This window comes from Anas platyrhynchos, chromosome W, assembly GCF_047663525.1.
Source record: "Anas platyrhynchos isolate ZD024472 breed Pekin duck chromosome W, IASCAAS_PekinDuck_T2T, whole genome shotgun sequence".
Taxonomy (NCBI): Eukaryota; Metazoa; Chordata; class Aves; order Anseriformes; family Anatidae; genus Anas; species Anas platyrhynchos.
Genome location: NC_092620.1, coordinates 3711440 through 3728479, shown reverse-complemented (window position 1 = coordinate 3728479; position 17040 = coordinate 3711440). Strand labels below are relative to the sequence as shown.

The 17040-nt window shown below is 43.6% G+C and overlaps 1 protein-coding gene across 3 annotated transcripts in view; it reads left to right on the top strand.

Moving 5' to 3' along the window:
• Positions 1-1735: 1735 nt before the first annotated feature.
• The window catches only part of LOC113842276 (Golgi phosphoprotein 3), a 66044-nt gene continuing 50739 nt past the window's right edge, over positions 1736-17040 (top strand). The window contains exon 1 of one of the 3 annotated variants that reach the window (XM_027448957.3): positions 1736-2226. In XM_027448957.3, the coding sequence (XP_027304758.1) occupies positions 2011-2226 (216 nt within the window). In that variant the 5' untranslated portion in view covers positions 1736-2010. The remainder of the gene's footprint in view (positions 2227-17040) is intronic. The other 2 variants (XM_027448955.3, XM_027448956.3) reach the window with 2 other exon arrangements.

Below are 17040 nucleotides of genomic sequence, written 5' to 3'. Positions count from 1 at the left end.
CCGGGCGCACGCAGGATAGCTCCCAAAGGTACGTGCACCCCAATGCGGCAACTTACCTTGGTTATATGCAGTAAAAAGTTACATATGCATGAAGTTTCCCAATATACCTATACATATGCATAACCTATCCCCACTTTGTATTAAAATTAGTTCCAAGAAGTAATTTCCATAAACTCCTCTGTCTGCACTTGTGCAGTGCCTTCTCATGGTGGTCGCCGGGGGTCATAGGGATGAAGTCTGATAACTCTTCTTCATCACCACTAGTTGACCTCCTGACTTTGTGCAGGCTCAGCTGCTCCTTGGCTCTTGTCCAAACCACAAGGTCGGTCTCAGATGGTTTTTGAGACAGTTTCCCCATTTTTGTCAGGAACCATCCTTTGTGAGGGACCCCAAGAGTCCTTGTTTCAGTTAATTTGCACAGTAGTAAGTAAAGACATTCAGCAACATCTGTTTTTAATGCGACTAAGCAAGTCCCCATTCTTCTATCCTTGACTTCACTAACCCTGGAGCATAGGCCATCCTTTCATTAGAGGCACCTTTATTCTGCAACAAAATACACTACTTCGGAATGAATACATGTGGGATTTGGCTTTGATAGTTTGAGGTTTTGGTGAAACATGTGGGAATAAAAATGTTTTTGCACAGAGTTACATTGCTTAAAGGGAAGGAATGTGGTATTGAGATATGCTTGCAGTGATAAGAAAGCTTAGCAGGCGACCTTGTAAAATGCAGACAACCAGAATCCTTAGAGCAATAAGGTGGAAATCACTGTGTAAGAAACATTACCACCTCAAAGAGTATAAAAGTCAAAAGAAATTTGACTTATAACAGGCCGGCAACTGAAAGCCATGTCTTGTCTGTGAAGCACCATATAGATTGTGAACCTGGATTACCCAAATCCAGTCAATGGGGAAACAGGGGAGGGTCCCGGTCCTCGAGGAAAAAAAAAAAAGTATATAAACTGTGTTATGGAACTAGTAAGTGCGCTCTCCTGCTTGTAGGGCCCCCACCATTGCAATCACGAATAAAAATGCTACTTCACTGAGATCCTTGCCTGAGCCTAAGTTATTGGCTACAGAGTGTTTCTCACAAACACAGCCCTTGCAGTGCTTGAATTGGGTAAATAGAAGTGCATGGGAAGAGAAGTTGTGCTGCCTCCATCTCTGGCTGAAGCAGCAGCAGCACTGGTTTCAAGGTGTTGGACGGGCCTGCAGGAGTGGTTGAAGGCTTGGCAAGATGCCTTGTGGACAAGGGACTGCATCTGTTCATTTTGAAGTCAAGACTGCTAAGAGCTCAATGTGGCTTGAGCTTCGTTGTTGTGTTTATATATATATCAGACGCACATGTTGAGAGTGCCATGGTATCCATGAGGCAAGGTCTGGCAGCTAAAACTGAAACCAAGCAGAGCGATGGCCGTCAGTAAGGCACTGTCTATCGAGTGCCATGGCCGGCTCGGGGGACAGTTCCCGAGGAGTCACAGACTCGCCCCGGCTATAGCCGAGATACCCTCGACGGCAGCCGGCACCCCCTGGGCTTCGTTCCCCCTTTCTGTCCCTGTCCCTGTCCCCCTCCCTCTGTACCGCGCTTCGCCCGTCTGTTGCTGTGGAACCCCCCGGAACCCCCCGCCCACTGCCGCCCCTCCCGGGGGACCGTCCTCGCTATCCCTCAGGGCAGAGCGGGGCGGGCAGGAGAGCGGGGATGGGTCGGGTCTCGCTCCCTTTGCTCGCGGCCCTTTCCGGTGCCTCCCCCCGACCGCCGCTGCCACATCCTCCGCTGACATCAGCCCGCGCCGCCATATTGGGCGAGAAGCGCAGTCCTCCAGTTCGGTCGCCGCAGGGGAGGACGCCGGCCGCCTCCACCTCCCTCACCGTGGCCGAGCCCCAGCCCTGCTCCTCATGAGTCCTCCCGGCCGGCCGCAGCGGCGGTGCGGGTAGGGCCGAGGTGGGAGCGGCTCCTGCGCTTTCCTCTTCCCCGCTCCCCCTTCCTGTACCCTCCCCGCCGCCTCCGGCCATGACTTCCCTTACCCAGCGCAGCTCCGGCCTGGTGCAGCGCCGTACTGAGGCCTCCCGCAGTGCCGCCGCCGCCGACAAGGAGTGGGGGGCTGGCGGCGGCCTGGAGGACGAAGGCCACCGAGATGAGCTGGGGGATGACGAAAAGGGCGACTCCAAGGAAACGCGGCTCACCCTCATGGAGGAAGTGCTACTCCTCGGCCTCAAGGACCGCGAGGTGCGGCGGCCCCTGAAGGGAGCGGGATTTGTCGAGGGGTTGTGGGGGGTGCTGACGGTGAAAGGGAGGTCGGGGGAGGGCGTCGGCGATGTAGGGTGCGGGGGGGATGGGGCAGGGCAGGCGTGGGGTAACTTGAGGGTTTGGGGCAGGTGCTGGGAGAGGGGGGAATGTCTAAAGAAAACAAGGCTGCTTTTCAGTACTTAAAGGGGACTTATTAAAAAAAAAAAAAAAAGGAGAGTGGCTCTCTGCTCAATTGGATAATAACAGGACAAAGGAGAATGGTTTTAAACTAAAAGAGGGGAGATCTAGATTAGAGGTTAGGAGGAAATTCTTCACTGAAAGGGTGGTGAGGCACTGGCACAGGTTGCCCAAAGAAGCTGTGGCTGCCCTATCCTTGGAGGTGCCCAAGGCCAGGCTGGATGGGGCTTTGGGCAGCCTGTTCTGGTGGGAGGTGTCCCTGCTCATGGCAGGGAGTTGGAACTGGAGGGGCTCTAAGGTCCCTTCTAATCCAAACCATTCTGTGATTCTCTGTTCATGATGTTGCTGGAGGACAGGGTGTATGCAAAGGGATTTGGAGGTGGGGAAGGCACTTGGGGGAGAGTTGCCCCCCCTTTTTGGACATGGGGCTGGTGGAATGGTTTTTCAGTTTGTAGCATCTCAAGGAAGGCTTGAGGAAGGGTTTGGTGGACAGGTACCCTGAGGCGAGGGCCAAGGCCTCCAGACAGCACTAGAGCTTGGCTTGAAGGCCTGTGTAGACCTATGATGTTTATGCTCCTCCTCCAATTTACCTGTAGCTCTTACCTGGGAGACTTGTCCATGTTTTGTCAGACACAACTATATTGTACTTACAGGGCTTTAGGATGTGCAGCAGCTCTTTCTAAAAAGACTTTTCAGACTAATGCACATGTCTTAAAAATGTCTTAAATGTCTTAAAATTTAAGGCAATACATGTGACAAAAATAGGTTTTGAGTCCTAAGTGGGTCAAAATGATAATTCAGTGTTTTTATTGAATTTATAGATTGTTCACTATTGTACTGTGAATAACAGAAGGTATATTTCTATTGACATGGGAGTCAATTTTATATTGATTATCATTTGGAAGGGATAATCAATATGAAAAATACGCACACTGCTGAAAGTCAGCCCTATCGGGGAAATAGTTTGATATGGTGTGTGGTGAAGTATAATATGTTTATTTCAGATCTGAGTTATAATATGAATGTCATTAAGTGACCTGCTTTATTTTTTGTTGTAAACTAATGAAGACAGCTCATTGATTTGAGTGGAAGTATCTTGAAGTTGTGCCTGTTTATGAGCACAGAGTAAGGGGGGGGGGGAGAAGTAGGTGATAAGTTGTATGTTCTTTGACAGTGCATTGCATCTAAAATAGATTTGCTGGTTGATGATTAGATTAAAGAGTAGTTCTCCTGCTTAATGTTTGTTTTCTAATGTGTGGGGGTGTATCTGTGTGCATACCTGCTACAGTAACATGCTTTATTTCTCTCTGGCTATGTGCTTTAGGCCATATTTTTTTTTTCAGATGGACCTTGCCATGATATCCTAATAAAGTCAGTAGATATTCACAATGACGTGTGCTTCCACCTGTTGACTCTGAAGATGTATGTGCCTATGCACATTTCTCTTCTGACTCAGCTGAATAGTTGCAGGGAAGTGTTAGGCGTGCCAAGGCAGGTTTCTGTCAGGATTGCCTACAAGAAAGATGTGATAGACTGGGTGATCTTTCAGCCCCGTTTCTCGTGAATCTGTGGTAAATCTGCTGAATTTGTGGGTACTGGGCTGTAAAGATTTCAAGTTAGGTAGCGTTCTGTCTGCCTAGGATTATACAGTGTAAGTACTCCTAGTACATGAAAGTTAGTAATTAATATTGGGCCTAAAAAAATCCAGCTTTGCACTGGTGTGCATCAAAATTATAAATCACATAATTTTACTGTGTGCTACAGATAATGTATTATTTCTTAGAATGAAAAAAGAACTGATTACAGTGATGTGGATATTCATGACTCTCTTAAGATTTTGCAGTTGAAACATCAGCCAAGAAGAATGGTAATGTCGTCTCTAGGGTAGGGGCTTATGTGCATAAACAGCATAGACAGTTCCTGAGGTTTGTTAGATATGAATCACCAGGGTTTGTTTTGGTTTTGTGTCCCTTGTGCCTCTCTCCCTTATAGTAAATAAAGCTCTTTGTCTTTTTTATTTTAAACTATAGGTTCATTTTCAAAGATGAATTTTTCGTTCTCTATTTTTTGAATAAGTAAGCAAAAGAAATTAATGGAACTGGGAATGTTTTTTTATAAAGTTTTTATTTCCAATAGAGTTGGTTCCCAGTGACATTTGTGCAAGTCTATCTTACGACAACAGACAAAAGTAAAATAAGGTCTGTAAAGTATAATTGTGAAACTACACAAAGTGTAAGGGAAAGTGTAAGGCAGGTATGTGAGCTTTAAACTGAAAACCAGTAAATCTAAAGCTGAGAACATCCTTCCTGTTCGTTCAACTAAACACTAAATTATTTTATCCTCTTGGAATAAAATAATAATTTGGCTTCAAGGCTGAATTGGTATAAGAGCATGTTTCCCTGAAAATAGCTTCTCTCTGAGAAGTCACTGATAACTACATCGATAACTTAGCTTTGAGATTTTCTGGGGGTAATTTTTTTTTTTCTAACGTTAAACGCTGGTGAATATGGCATAATACAGTGTAAATTGTGTATGGAATGCCTTTCATGCAAGTAGACACAGTTTATAATTTGTACGTGTAGATGGAAGAGCCTTTACTCTTAGAGTTTTACAGGAAGATTCAGACAGTGATGGATAGATGAGTTGTATGTTTTTAGGAGATTTAGATACTTATGTGACTCCTGCCTTCAGAACAGAGCAAGGCCTTTAACAGCCATAGCAGAACTCTTGAGTTGTTGCATGGTTGTTGCTGCAGTATTGGTTCAGTGATGTGAATGTCTAGCTGCCCTAAAACACAGTACGCCTCAGCCCATTCTTAGTGCTTGCACACAATTAACTGCCTTCACTCATAACTCCCCCTCAGTTTAATCTTATTAAAATGTAGTTTATGTAGGGCTGGTTGCTCTTTTTTTTTTTTTTTTTTCCCCACCAATGGTTCCTCTTCATCTGTATCTTCTATGTATATGTAATTATTTCTGTATTCCAAAGTCAAGGTAGGTTGCAAGGGGCATATGCTGAAATGCCCACATATAATATGACAAATGCAGTGTCCTTGGAGAAGCAGGTAATACACTAGAATAGAATGCATTACTACAATTCTAGAGGGAGCATCCCTGAGGAAATACTTGGAATCCCTTCAGAAATAAAGCTGGGAATGGGAGTTGTGCTCATCCATTTAGAGCAGAGCAATAATAGCCTGTTGCTATAGGAATAAAAAATACTCACTGAAATAAAATACTTTGCTGTATTAAGTTAAAAATAGTTTTGCAATAGGATAGGTCAAAGCTGCAGTGGAAGAGAGGCTATTATGTAGAACTCCTGAAGCATCTAAGGTCACTGCTGCCAAAAGAATGGAGTAATAAATACTAACAGCTTATTTGAAAATGACAGCTTAGAGATGAGTATAGACCAGTTTGTTTGCTATGGCCCTTCTGGACATCTTGTGACTCTGTCCCATAGAAAACTGAGAGGCTGCAAGGTGGCTGTGCTCTGACTGTCTGTTTCATTTATGTGTGTGTGTATGTGTATATATATATATATATATATATATATATATATATATATATATATATATATATATATATATAGTTTTCCTTTTTGTAGTAGTAGTAGTGGGGAATCTGTTCAAATGCAGCAACGCTCACAGCTGTTCCTGTACACAATGTGCCACAGATCAACAAATTGAACTAGCTATAGAGATGTGGCACCTACTTCTGTAGATCACATAATTGTGCTTAATAAGATAAAAATACTTATTTTATCTGTAACTATTTCTTTATTTGCTAAAAGAAAACTCATGAAGTCTGCTGAAATAATAGTCCCACACTGTTGCAACAGTGAATATTTCTGGATTTATTTATCCTTTCTTTGTTGAACACCAAAGCAGTGAGAGTGAAGTGGTGTTCAGTCACTTTGTTCAGTACAGAAATTTTCTTGGATCTTTGCTACTCAAATTGGTTCATTTATTACTGAAAAATTAGTGTTGCAGTAGTCTTACAGCATAGCTTTCTGTTCAAGTAGTTTCTATGAAGGTTTCTGGATTATATTTTCATTGTATGGAAATAAACAAGTTATTAGGGAGGTGTTTTGCCTGCTTTAAATGTGGTGTTTTGTGTTGATTAGTGCTAAAAATGAAACTTTATTCTTTATTCCTCTTACAAATCTGAGCAGCTGGGTTTGTTACTGAAATGTGTTTTAATCCTAAAGATTTTTTTTTTTAAAGTAAGAAGAATTTTTAAAAATATCAGGAATATGGGTGGCATTTTCTATAATCTTAAAATTTGGATTTGTGGAATTCATATTGTGATGCAGAAGTGTTGTGTTTTTTTTTTTTCCTCCTGTGTAACAAAGAAATTCTGGAAAGTTGTCTTGGTATCTCTAGTTTTCAGTTGTTCTTTTCTGTTTAATAAAAAGCTTCAATAATAGCCAGAATATCAACTCAAGAGCTCCCAGGTTTTGCTGAAAAAATTTTGGGACAAATGAGTGAAATGTGAGGAGGTGTCTGTTGGGAATTCACATCAGAGTTGAAGAATGCTGTATGAATGCTGAAACCTTGACAAAGACATGCTTTTTCTCAAAAGTTCAAGGCCTAATAACAACGAAGTGTGTAATGTCTGTGATGAAAAATTCTTTCTTTCATAATTGCCTACCTTTCTGGTCTGTTTTTGTTTTGTTTTCATGGCCATACATAAATTACAGGTCATCAGAAGAGATGGCATGGGAGGAGGAGTACCCAAGTTCTGAGCACTACAAGATGCAGTGAAGTGCCTCTTCGCCAGGCTTTCCAGTAAAACCTGCTGTTTTGGGGGACATGTTCATCTGGAGGCAGCATTGTAGATACAAGTTGACTTTACATATTAAAATAGTCTTTATTTTTCATGTTTCTTCATGTAGACAGTATGGTTATCCCTGCTCTTCTAGCATGGGTAATTTGTAATCTATATTACTTATTTGTGAATATCTTCAAGTGTAGTGTAGTTCGTTCTTTAATCTCAAGCTGTCTTGTGTAAGAAGGCCAGACAAAAATTTGCCAGAGCCTTTCTAGTGATATTTCTTTTTTTTTTTTTTAAGTGCTTGTAAAAAGCAAATCTGTTCCTCTCCTACAGCAAGGTGATTATTTTGAAAATTTTGCATGAGGTATACCTGAGAAAGTATGGCTGACTAATCATTGAGTAAGTAATCGTGGAACTGAAAAAATAACATTTTACATTAAAGAAGTGGTATTCAGATGCGGTGTTTTTTTATATTAAAGTATTTCAGGAACTGCTGTGCTTAGCTCTGTTATGCTACGTGTAATGGGCCTTCTTTGCAAGACTAAATTGACCAGCCAAGGTGCTGCAGACAGTAAGAAAAGTTAAGAATGACTGTTCTACTTGGAGCAAATGACTACTGCACATGTTTGCTTGTGTTGCGGTATTGGGGAAAGAGGAAGCTAGTCTCCAGTAGGTGTGTGTTTTAGTTTCTTCTACATGGAAAACATTCTCAGGCTGTTTTGTCAGAACTTTTGTTAAAGAAAGGAAAAAAGTTAGCCTACTGTGCTACTGTTGACTGTTTTTCACAGCAAACCTGCTTGTAAAATGTGAATTTCAGTAATTTTTCTTTCCTTTCATAAAGAAATATTCATAAAACATTGCTGCAGAAAGATTTCAGAAATAAAATTGCACGTAAAATAATATAAATCTATTCCTCTAAATTGTGCTGTATATAAGCCTGGACGAGTAGAAGCACATAGGTTTGTGGCATTACGATTAACCTGTATTATATATGTCAGATCTGCCCCCTGCCCCAAACCCTAAATAAACAAAAGGAATGAAATATAGTAGTTTGTGGTGGACCATTAAAATGATGAATGGTATGCCTTGTGACCTACATCTTTGTAATTGCAAATGAATTGAATGTTTGCAGGTTCTTTGTTTGTAGATGCTGTATGATTTATTCCTCCTGCTAGGAAATCAGGCTATTGGGCTTCTTTGCATATCTTTCTGTTAATTTTCTTTTAAGCATGTGTAAGCTGCTTATTGCTAGGTACTTTCTAATCATCTCCCCTTATGGTCTTACTGGGTAAAAAAGAAAAAGAAAAAAAAAAAAAGAAAAGGATAGCTGTTGTATTTGGGGACAGATATGGTATATTTATAAGTTCAGGGGAGAAAACTGTAGTTTTAATACTGCCTAGCTGTTAGGCAATTGGGCCTATACAGTTCCTTGCCAAAGGAAATCGACTTGGGACTTTAGAGATTTCTGCCACAGAAGCTGAACTTGTTTTTGTGTTTTAACCCATCTGGCATCGTGCACTACTATACTGTCATGGAGTATCAGATTTTGTTAGAGGTAAAAAATCTATAGCTGTTAGACTTGAGATGAATGCAGGAGCTTTGAATGTGTATTAGAAAGTAACGGAGATTACCTAGGTTATTAAAGCACATATAGAATTTGATCATGTCTCCTTTTCACTGTCAGCTGCAGCTTCTGTGCTCTGGTTAATCTTGTCTTCAGGTAGATTAAATTGCAGTAACCTGCAGTGGAAAGAAAATAATGTATCTTTTTATCCTCTGAAGGAGAAAATGGATTAATGTGTATAATAATGTGAGAAACACTCCGTAGCCAATAACTTAGGCTCAGGCGAGGATCTCAGTGAAGTAGTAATTTATTCGCAATTGCAATGGCGGGCGCCCCACAAGCAGGAGAGAGCGCATCTACTAGTTCCAAAACACAGTTTATATACCTTTTGATGGCAGGACCCTCCCCTGTTTCCCCACTGAGTGGGTAATCCAGGTTCACAATCTATCTGATGCTTCACAAACAATGCATGGCCTTCAGTTGCCGGCCTGTTAAATTTCAAATTTCTTTTGACATTTTTACTGCTTGAAGTGGTAATGTTTCTTCACTTATCTGACTTGACTTGACACCGTGATTTTCACCTAATTGTCCTAAGGAGTCTGGTTGTCTGCATTTTACAAGGTCGCCTGCTAAACTTTCTTATCACTGTAAGCATATCTCAGTACCACATTCCCTCCTTCTAAACAATGTAACTCTGCAAAAACAACATTTCTATTCCTACAGTTCCCCCCTTTTCTTTTTTTATAAACTGTTGATTTTTGCAAAAATCTTCTCTAAGGTGTAATTTGGTAGATTTCTTCTTTGTTTTCCATCTCCTCATTATCACCTTATCTGATTAAGGTGGTGGCTCCATGGTCATTTGTTTCAGTAATGAGGTTTCAGTTAACCACTGTACTAGTCCTCTTACACAGGGGATAATGTAGCAACCAATGGCTGTCAAAACTCCTACAACTACGATCAAGGATGTAAATACACCTACTTTTTCTCCCAATTCACTGGCAAGGGTGGTAAGCCCTTGCAATGCTCTTGTTACCGAGCCATCTGGGACACTATTGTTGGGTATAAGTGCAACAATGGTTGCTCAGTATTACACACACAAACACACCTCCTTCCTCTGCGAGCATCATATCTAATGCTATCCTGTTTTCCCATGCCATTTTGCTGGTGGCATCTAGTTGTTCAGCGATTCCTCTCATCGCATCCTTGGTATAATTGATGAATCTCTGCTGATTATAATAGAAATAATTAATCCAATCCACATTTTTATTGATTGTTACCCACCAGAACAGTGACTCAAACCCTGCAGCAATTTGATTTCTGGCTTTATGTTCATCTGGAACTCCTCTAGGTACCCCAATAGAATCTATGTATACTCTATCATCAAATGATATTCCTAAGCCTCTTTTACTTCCTCTGGGTATTTGTGATGTTTCTCTTTCAAATGCCAGGGTGAAGGGTATAGCTAATTGAACAAGTGCACAAGTGCCTCCCCAATTGGATGGTAGGGTGGACCGTAAGATCTTCCCTCCACCGTACCACCAGAGATCTGCCCTGGGGATCTCTAGTCTTGAGCAGTTTCCCATCAAGTCCTTGGTAGCACAAGGCAAATTCTCCCAGATGCCAGGTAGCACTCACACCCTGCCGTGAGAGGCAAGCTGTATGGTTACCTGTAGCTGTAGAGAATGCAGGGGGAACTGTGATACTGTTATCATGCAAGAAACAGCAAAGAGAGACTTACAGGCCTCATTTCCCCAGGCAGTCTTTTCTTGGTACAATGCAATCATACATCGCATCCCTTGGGAGTCTTTGGTCCACCCCAATGGGAAGGGCACTATCTGGGCAATTGGTCATCCCAAGGCACAAGCATAGCAGTAGCTACGGTTGAGACTCTGGACGGTATATTTGACCCATTCTATCCAGGCATTCACATCCCCATACCCTGTTTGAATCTCAAATGTTTGAACTGCCACATTTCAGAGGGCCTCCTGTTTTCTCTCCTGTTTTCTCCTTGAGTTTCTCCCTTTCTCTGATGGCAATAGAGGATTGTTTCCATACAGCTATTCTCAATCTGGCTGTTGGGTCTCTCCCAGTTATTTGTTCTCTCTGCTCAATTGTCGTTGGGCATTTAAATCTCCACAAGCTAACACCTCACAAGCATCAAATGTGACGGCTTGTGGTACATAACCCTCTGCCACAGTCACCCATATTTTGATGGGGTATCCCGTTTTTGCTATTATCTGGTCGTGCCTTTTCCAAGTTGCCAATTGACCGAGGCCTTCTCTGAGGCCTAGAATCACTAAAAACAAAATTAGTAATCAATTTTTCCCTGTCATTATTTTTAAACCTTAGGTTTCCAAATAATTATCGATACAAAGAATAAGATGTACACTACTACTATAACAACCCCCCCTTGGGAGCACTGCAATTCGCTATAGGTCTGTTTTTTCTCTCAATCACAAGTCACAGTTGTTAGTTACCTGTGAAAATAAAAGGTTAGTTTACAATTGTAAGCTCTTATCCTGCTCAGAGTCCACTATGAGATTTTTCTCTTCGATTTCAACTTCCAACAAGTCTTTTGTAGGAACAGCTTCCCAGGTACTACCGTCGACGGATGCCTTCACTCGAGTATAGTGAGTCCAACCTTTTTCCACAGTTCTTACAGCTGTTTCAGTGGTTAGTAATTGTCCTTCCCATATTCAGGCCGGAGTTGACTCTTTCCAGGTCCAAATCAGGACCCGGTTTCCTGGGTGATGGTGGTAAATGGGGAATTCCAAAGGTGGGGTTTGAGCCAACGACCCACAGGTCCTGAGAGATGACAAAGAAGAGGACAACCCCAGAATACAGTTCTTAAGAAAACTCTCTTGTTTTGAATTGTGGTATCTCATCCCTTCTGCCCAGATAGGGCAATCTGAACAGCATCTCATATGGTGAAATTCCTATATCCCTTCTTGGTGCTGTTTAAACCTGTAGGAATAAGCATTTTACCCAAGGAAGCTGGGTTTCTAACACTAGTTTAGTTAATTGCTTCTTTAATGTCTGATTCATTAGCTCCACCTTCCCAGAAGAGGAGGGGTGCCAGGGGCTGTGAAAATCCCACTCAATCTCTAAGGCCTGCTTTAACCCTTGCAGTAAAGCTTTACACCCATTCAGTCACGTGGTCAATTAGGACAAACAAGTAACTCAGTAAAATCTACCTGTATACTTTGTAAAGGTCAAACCCCTGGCTCCTGTCCCCCTCTAGATGGATTACAGAAGACCTTTTTATTTACCTTTTGACATATGGTACATCCTCTACATATGTGCTTCCCTAAAGTGTATATTCCTACACAGACATGCTTTCTTAGCACAACATCACACATTGCTTGCACCTCCCAATGACTCTTCTGATGTAAAACAGTTAATATTTGCCTCATTATCACTTTATTCAGCATTTCTCTCCCATCAGGGAGTATCCATTTTCCTTCAGACTTCATGGCTCCTGATTCCTTAAAAAAATCTTTCTTTTAAAACTTTTTATTTCTTTGTTAATTTTCAACAATTCCCTGAATCCTCTCTGCATTTATTCATTTTCCCTCAGACCTTAGATGCCTTAAATACCTGACTTCTCTTTCTCCATATTGTAATTTATTTTTCAATACTCCCAAGCCCTGCTTTCCCAGAAAGTTGAATAGCTTGTTAGTAGCTTTCTTCACAACTCTTTTCTCCAGTCCTGGCAATAGAAAATGATCCACATATTTGTTAACATTAATACCTCCTTGGGAGGTTGTAATTGCTCCAAAATCTTTTTAGAACTTACCCAAATAGATAGGTGGCCCTGTAAACCCCTGAGGTAAACTTGTCCACCTATATTGTTGCTTCCGCCCCCATTTCAGGGTCTTTCCAGTCAGAGGTGAATATACATGTATGTTTGCTGAGAGCACTCCATTAATAACACTGTTATTCCAGTCTAACAATTTACTATTTGAATGCCCAATTTAATCATCAAATCCCTTCCCAACAAGTTAGTCCCTGCCTTGGGTACATACAATAATTACCCAGTGATCATTTTATCCCCTAGTCTCAGCTTGGTATCCCCCAAAAGTGGCACTGTTATCCCAGCCCCTTCTGCCCCCATCACTTTTTAGGGTTTCATTAGTGAATTTAATCCCTGATACTTTACAAGTCAGTAATGACCTAGCTGTTCCCCAGTGTATTGGGTTTGATGGCAAGGTTCGGGGGTGTGAGAGGTGTGGGGGTGGGAAACTGCAGTGGCAGCCCCCGTGAGAAAAGCCCAGAAGCCTCCCTGTGGCCGGTAAGGGACAATTTCATCTGGCCCCAAAGGGGCCCACTGCTGCCCAGAGCCAAGCCATGAGCAACACAGTCTGTGCCTCTGTGAGAGCACATCCACGAAAACAAAGAAACAAACAAAAGCCTGCTGCTCAACAGCAGTTGGGAGAGGGAGAAACCCCCCCCGCAGACACCAAAGTCAGTGCAGAAGGAGGGGGAGGAGGCGCTCCAGGTGCTGGAGCAGAAACCCCCCTGCAGCTGCTGGAGAGGCCCCTGGTGGAGCAGGTTGTTCCCCCCTCCCATCCCCCTCACCGATGCTTGGGAAACTGACCAAACACCACAGCAAATATGCAAATATACCAAAACTTCTAGACTGTTACTTAGATAATGCCTACATCCCCTTTCCCTGCTCATTCAACTTCAAACAGCTCTGTCAAATGCTATATACCACACCTTTAACACCTTCAGTAACCTTTTTTTTTTTTTTTAAACACTTCTTTCTATCTTTCTTTCTATAGCCTGTACTTTCACCAAAGTCTCAGTCAAGGGCCAACTTAATTCCATACCTTCCTCCCTCCAGAATGCTAAAACAAGTATACCACATTTCATCCCATAGGAGAACTAAAGAATACATAGGGCCACTCCTTGATAGGGAAGGTCTTCTCACAGACGATGACATAGGCAAAGCAGAGACGCTTAACGCCTTCTTTGCCTCTGTCTTCAATGCCGATGATGGGCTTCGGGACCCAGTGTGCCCTGAGCTGGAGGACCAGGACGGTGGGGATGACAAACTCCCAACCGACCCTGAACGTGTGCGGGATTTGCTACTCCACCTGGATCCCTACAAGTCCATGGGTCCGGATGGGATTCATCCCCGGGTGCTGAAAGAGCTGGCGGACGTCATCGCGGAACCTCTCTCAATTATTTTTCAACGATCCTGGGAGTCTGGAGAGGTCCCGGTAGACTGGAAGCTGGCAAATGTTGTGCCGATTTTCAAGAAGGGTCAGAAAGAAGACCCTAGCAATTACAGGCCTGTCAGTCTCACGTCAGTGCCTGGTAAAATCATGGAGAGGATGGTTCTCGAACGTATTGAGGCGCACCTGGGGGACAAAGCAGTCATTGGTCCCAGCCAGCATGGGTTTGTGAAGGGTAGGTCCTGCCTAACTAACCTGATTTCCTTTTATGATAAGATCACCCGTATGGTGGACCAAGGGAAACCAGCTGATGTGATTTTTTTGGACTTCAGCAAGGCTTTTGACACGGTTTCCCATAGGATCCTACTGGACAAAATGTCCACCATACAGCTAAATAAAAACATCATACGATGGGTGAGCAATTGGCTAACGGGCAGGGCCCAAAGGGTTATGGTGAATGGCGCTGCGTCAGGCTGGCGGGCGGTCACTAGTGGGGTCCCTCAAGGCTCCATTTTAGGGCCGGTACTTTTAAATATTTTTATAAACGATCTGGATGTAGGAATAGAAGGTATTTTGAGCAAGTTTGCCGATGACACCAAACTTGGAGGAGTTGTGGACTCGGATGAGGGTGGAAAGGCCTTGCAGAGGGATCTGGATAGGTTGGAGAGCTGGGCGATTGCTAACCGCATGAAGTTCAATAAGAGCAAGTGCCGGGTCCTGCACCTGGGACGGGGAAACCCTGGCTGCACGTACAGACTGGGCGATGAGACGCTGGAGAGCAGCCTAGGGGAGAGGGATCTGGGGGTCGTGGTGGACAGCAAGTTGAATATGAGCCAGCAGTGTGCCCTGGCAGCCAGGAGGGCCAACCGTGTCCTGGGGTGCATCAAGCACGGCATCGCTAGTAGGTCGAGGGAGGTGATTGTCCCGCTCTACTCTGCGCTGGTGCGGCCTCACCTTGAGTACTGTGTGCAGTTCTGGGCACCACAGTATAAAAAGGACATGAAACTGTTGGAGAGTGTCCAGAGGAGGGCTACGAAGATGGTGAAAGGCCTGGAGGGGAAGACGTACGAGGAACGGCTGAGGGCACTGGGCCTGTTCAGCCTGGAGAAGAGGAGGCTGAGGGGAGACCTCATCGCAGTCTACAACTTCCTCGTAAGGGGGTGTCGAGAGGCAGGAGACCTTTTCTCCATTAACATCAGCGACAGGACCCGCGGGAATGGGGTTAAGCTGAGGCAGGGGAAGTTTAGGCTTGACATCAGGAGGAAGTTCTTCACAGAGAGAGTGGTTGCACACTGGAACAGGCTCCCCAGGGAAGTGGTCACTGCACCGAGCCTGACTGAATTTAAGAAGAGATTGGACTGTGCGCTTAGTCACATGGTCTGAACTTTTGGGTAGACCTGTGCGGTGTCAAGAGTTGGACTTGATGATCCTTAAGGGTCCCTTCCAACTCAGGATATTCTATGATTCTATGATTCTATGATTCCATTTTCCTTCTTTCCTCCTTCTTCCACTCCAGATATTCCTATTTGAAGTGGCCAGACTGGCCACACTTAAAACATCTTATCAAAGCCTGTCCCTGCTAGGACTCAGGCCACAACACAGGCAGCCTTCTTTGCCTGCCATTCCTTCATCTCTCTTCCTCTCCTTTCCATCCTGGCCCTGACTCCTCCTGAAGATTTTCTTCCTCTTTCTCCAACCCTCTGCCTCACTACCCACTGCACTGTCAATACCATTAGTTTCACTCTCTTTTTTTTTTTTCTTCCCTTCTTATCTCCCCTCTGGACACACACCTCCAGGGCCTCCCGCAGGAGGGTCCCCCAGTGACTGTTCACTACATGCCCCCATCTTCTGAAGCATTTTCTGCGTATTTTGCCAGGCTTTAATCACACAATGAACTTTCAAGAGCCCTTGGGATACTGGGTCCTCAGGTCTCATCCCCAAGTACTTTCTCATTCTGACCCCAAGTCTCTCATATGATTTCTGTGTTGCACACTATTGTTACTCCAGCCAGGATTGGCAAGTGGGTATTTCTGCCCTGCTGGTATTACCCCTGGTCCTGGAGGATGAGCTCTTTCCCATTCTTGTATAGCAGCTCTCCTCCTGATCATTCCCATTTCTTTCCCTGTAAACAACATACTTATAGACATAATTCCCTCCCCCAAGAGTATAAATCAGGTTGTAGGAACTGGTCTAATTGTTCAACTAGGCTGTTAGGGTCCTCGAATAAAGACTTCCTCTCCTTCTTAAAAGTCCTAACCTCTCTGCTGGTAAGGAGGAGGGGGTAGTTCACCTAAGAGGATACACAGTTAGTGTTAGTACTGTTAGTATCAGGGAAGGCAAAATTCTCAACATATCTTCTACCTTGTTCTAATTCTTGCCAGAGCCTAGAGTACGATCCTTCTTTAGGGACAGTGTTAATTACAGTCCCTGTCTCCCTTCCTGGAGTGACTGCTGCTGCCACCGGTTCAATATTAAGATTATAGGGAGCATAACTTGGCTCCTTCTCTGAAAAAGGAATCGTATTGTTTACACATAAATTTAAAGCCTGAATTTTCATCAGACCTGTATTTTGGCCAAAATACTGCTGTTTCCTTAATTGGTTCTTTTGTCCAGACTGATACACAATATTTAACCTTTTAAAAAATTACTTTTCTTTTACAATCCCTCTAATTTTGGGATTATGTTTCCAATTTCTTATCATTCTTCAGGAAGAACTATTAGTAGGCACTCCCCCAGGGATATCTCCCTGTCCCCTGGAACTCATATTTTCCCATCTTTCCTAACCCTTGCCAGTATGTGCTACAGAAATTTCCCTTCTGCAGTGTACCACACACCAATGTACTGAAAGATGGGGGTGTACCGCCAAGCACTTCCCCGTGCCAGCGTTACCGCACACCTGAGTTTACCAGATTCCCTGGTGTACTTCCAAGCACTTCCCCATGCAAGGATTACCGTACACCAGATTCCCCTGGTGTAGTGCCAGCACTTCCCCATGCAAGGCTTACCATACACTAGAGCACCCGACCCCCAAGGCGATACTTAATATCACAGAATCACAGAATTTCTAGGTTGGAAGAGACCTCAAGATCATCGAGTCCAA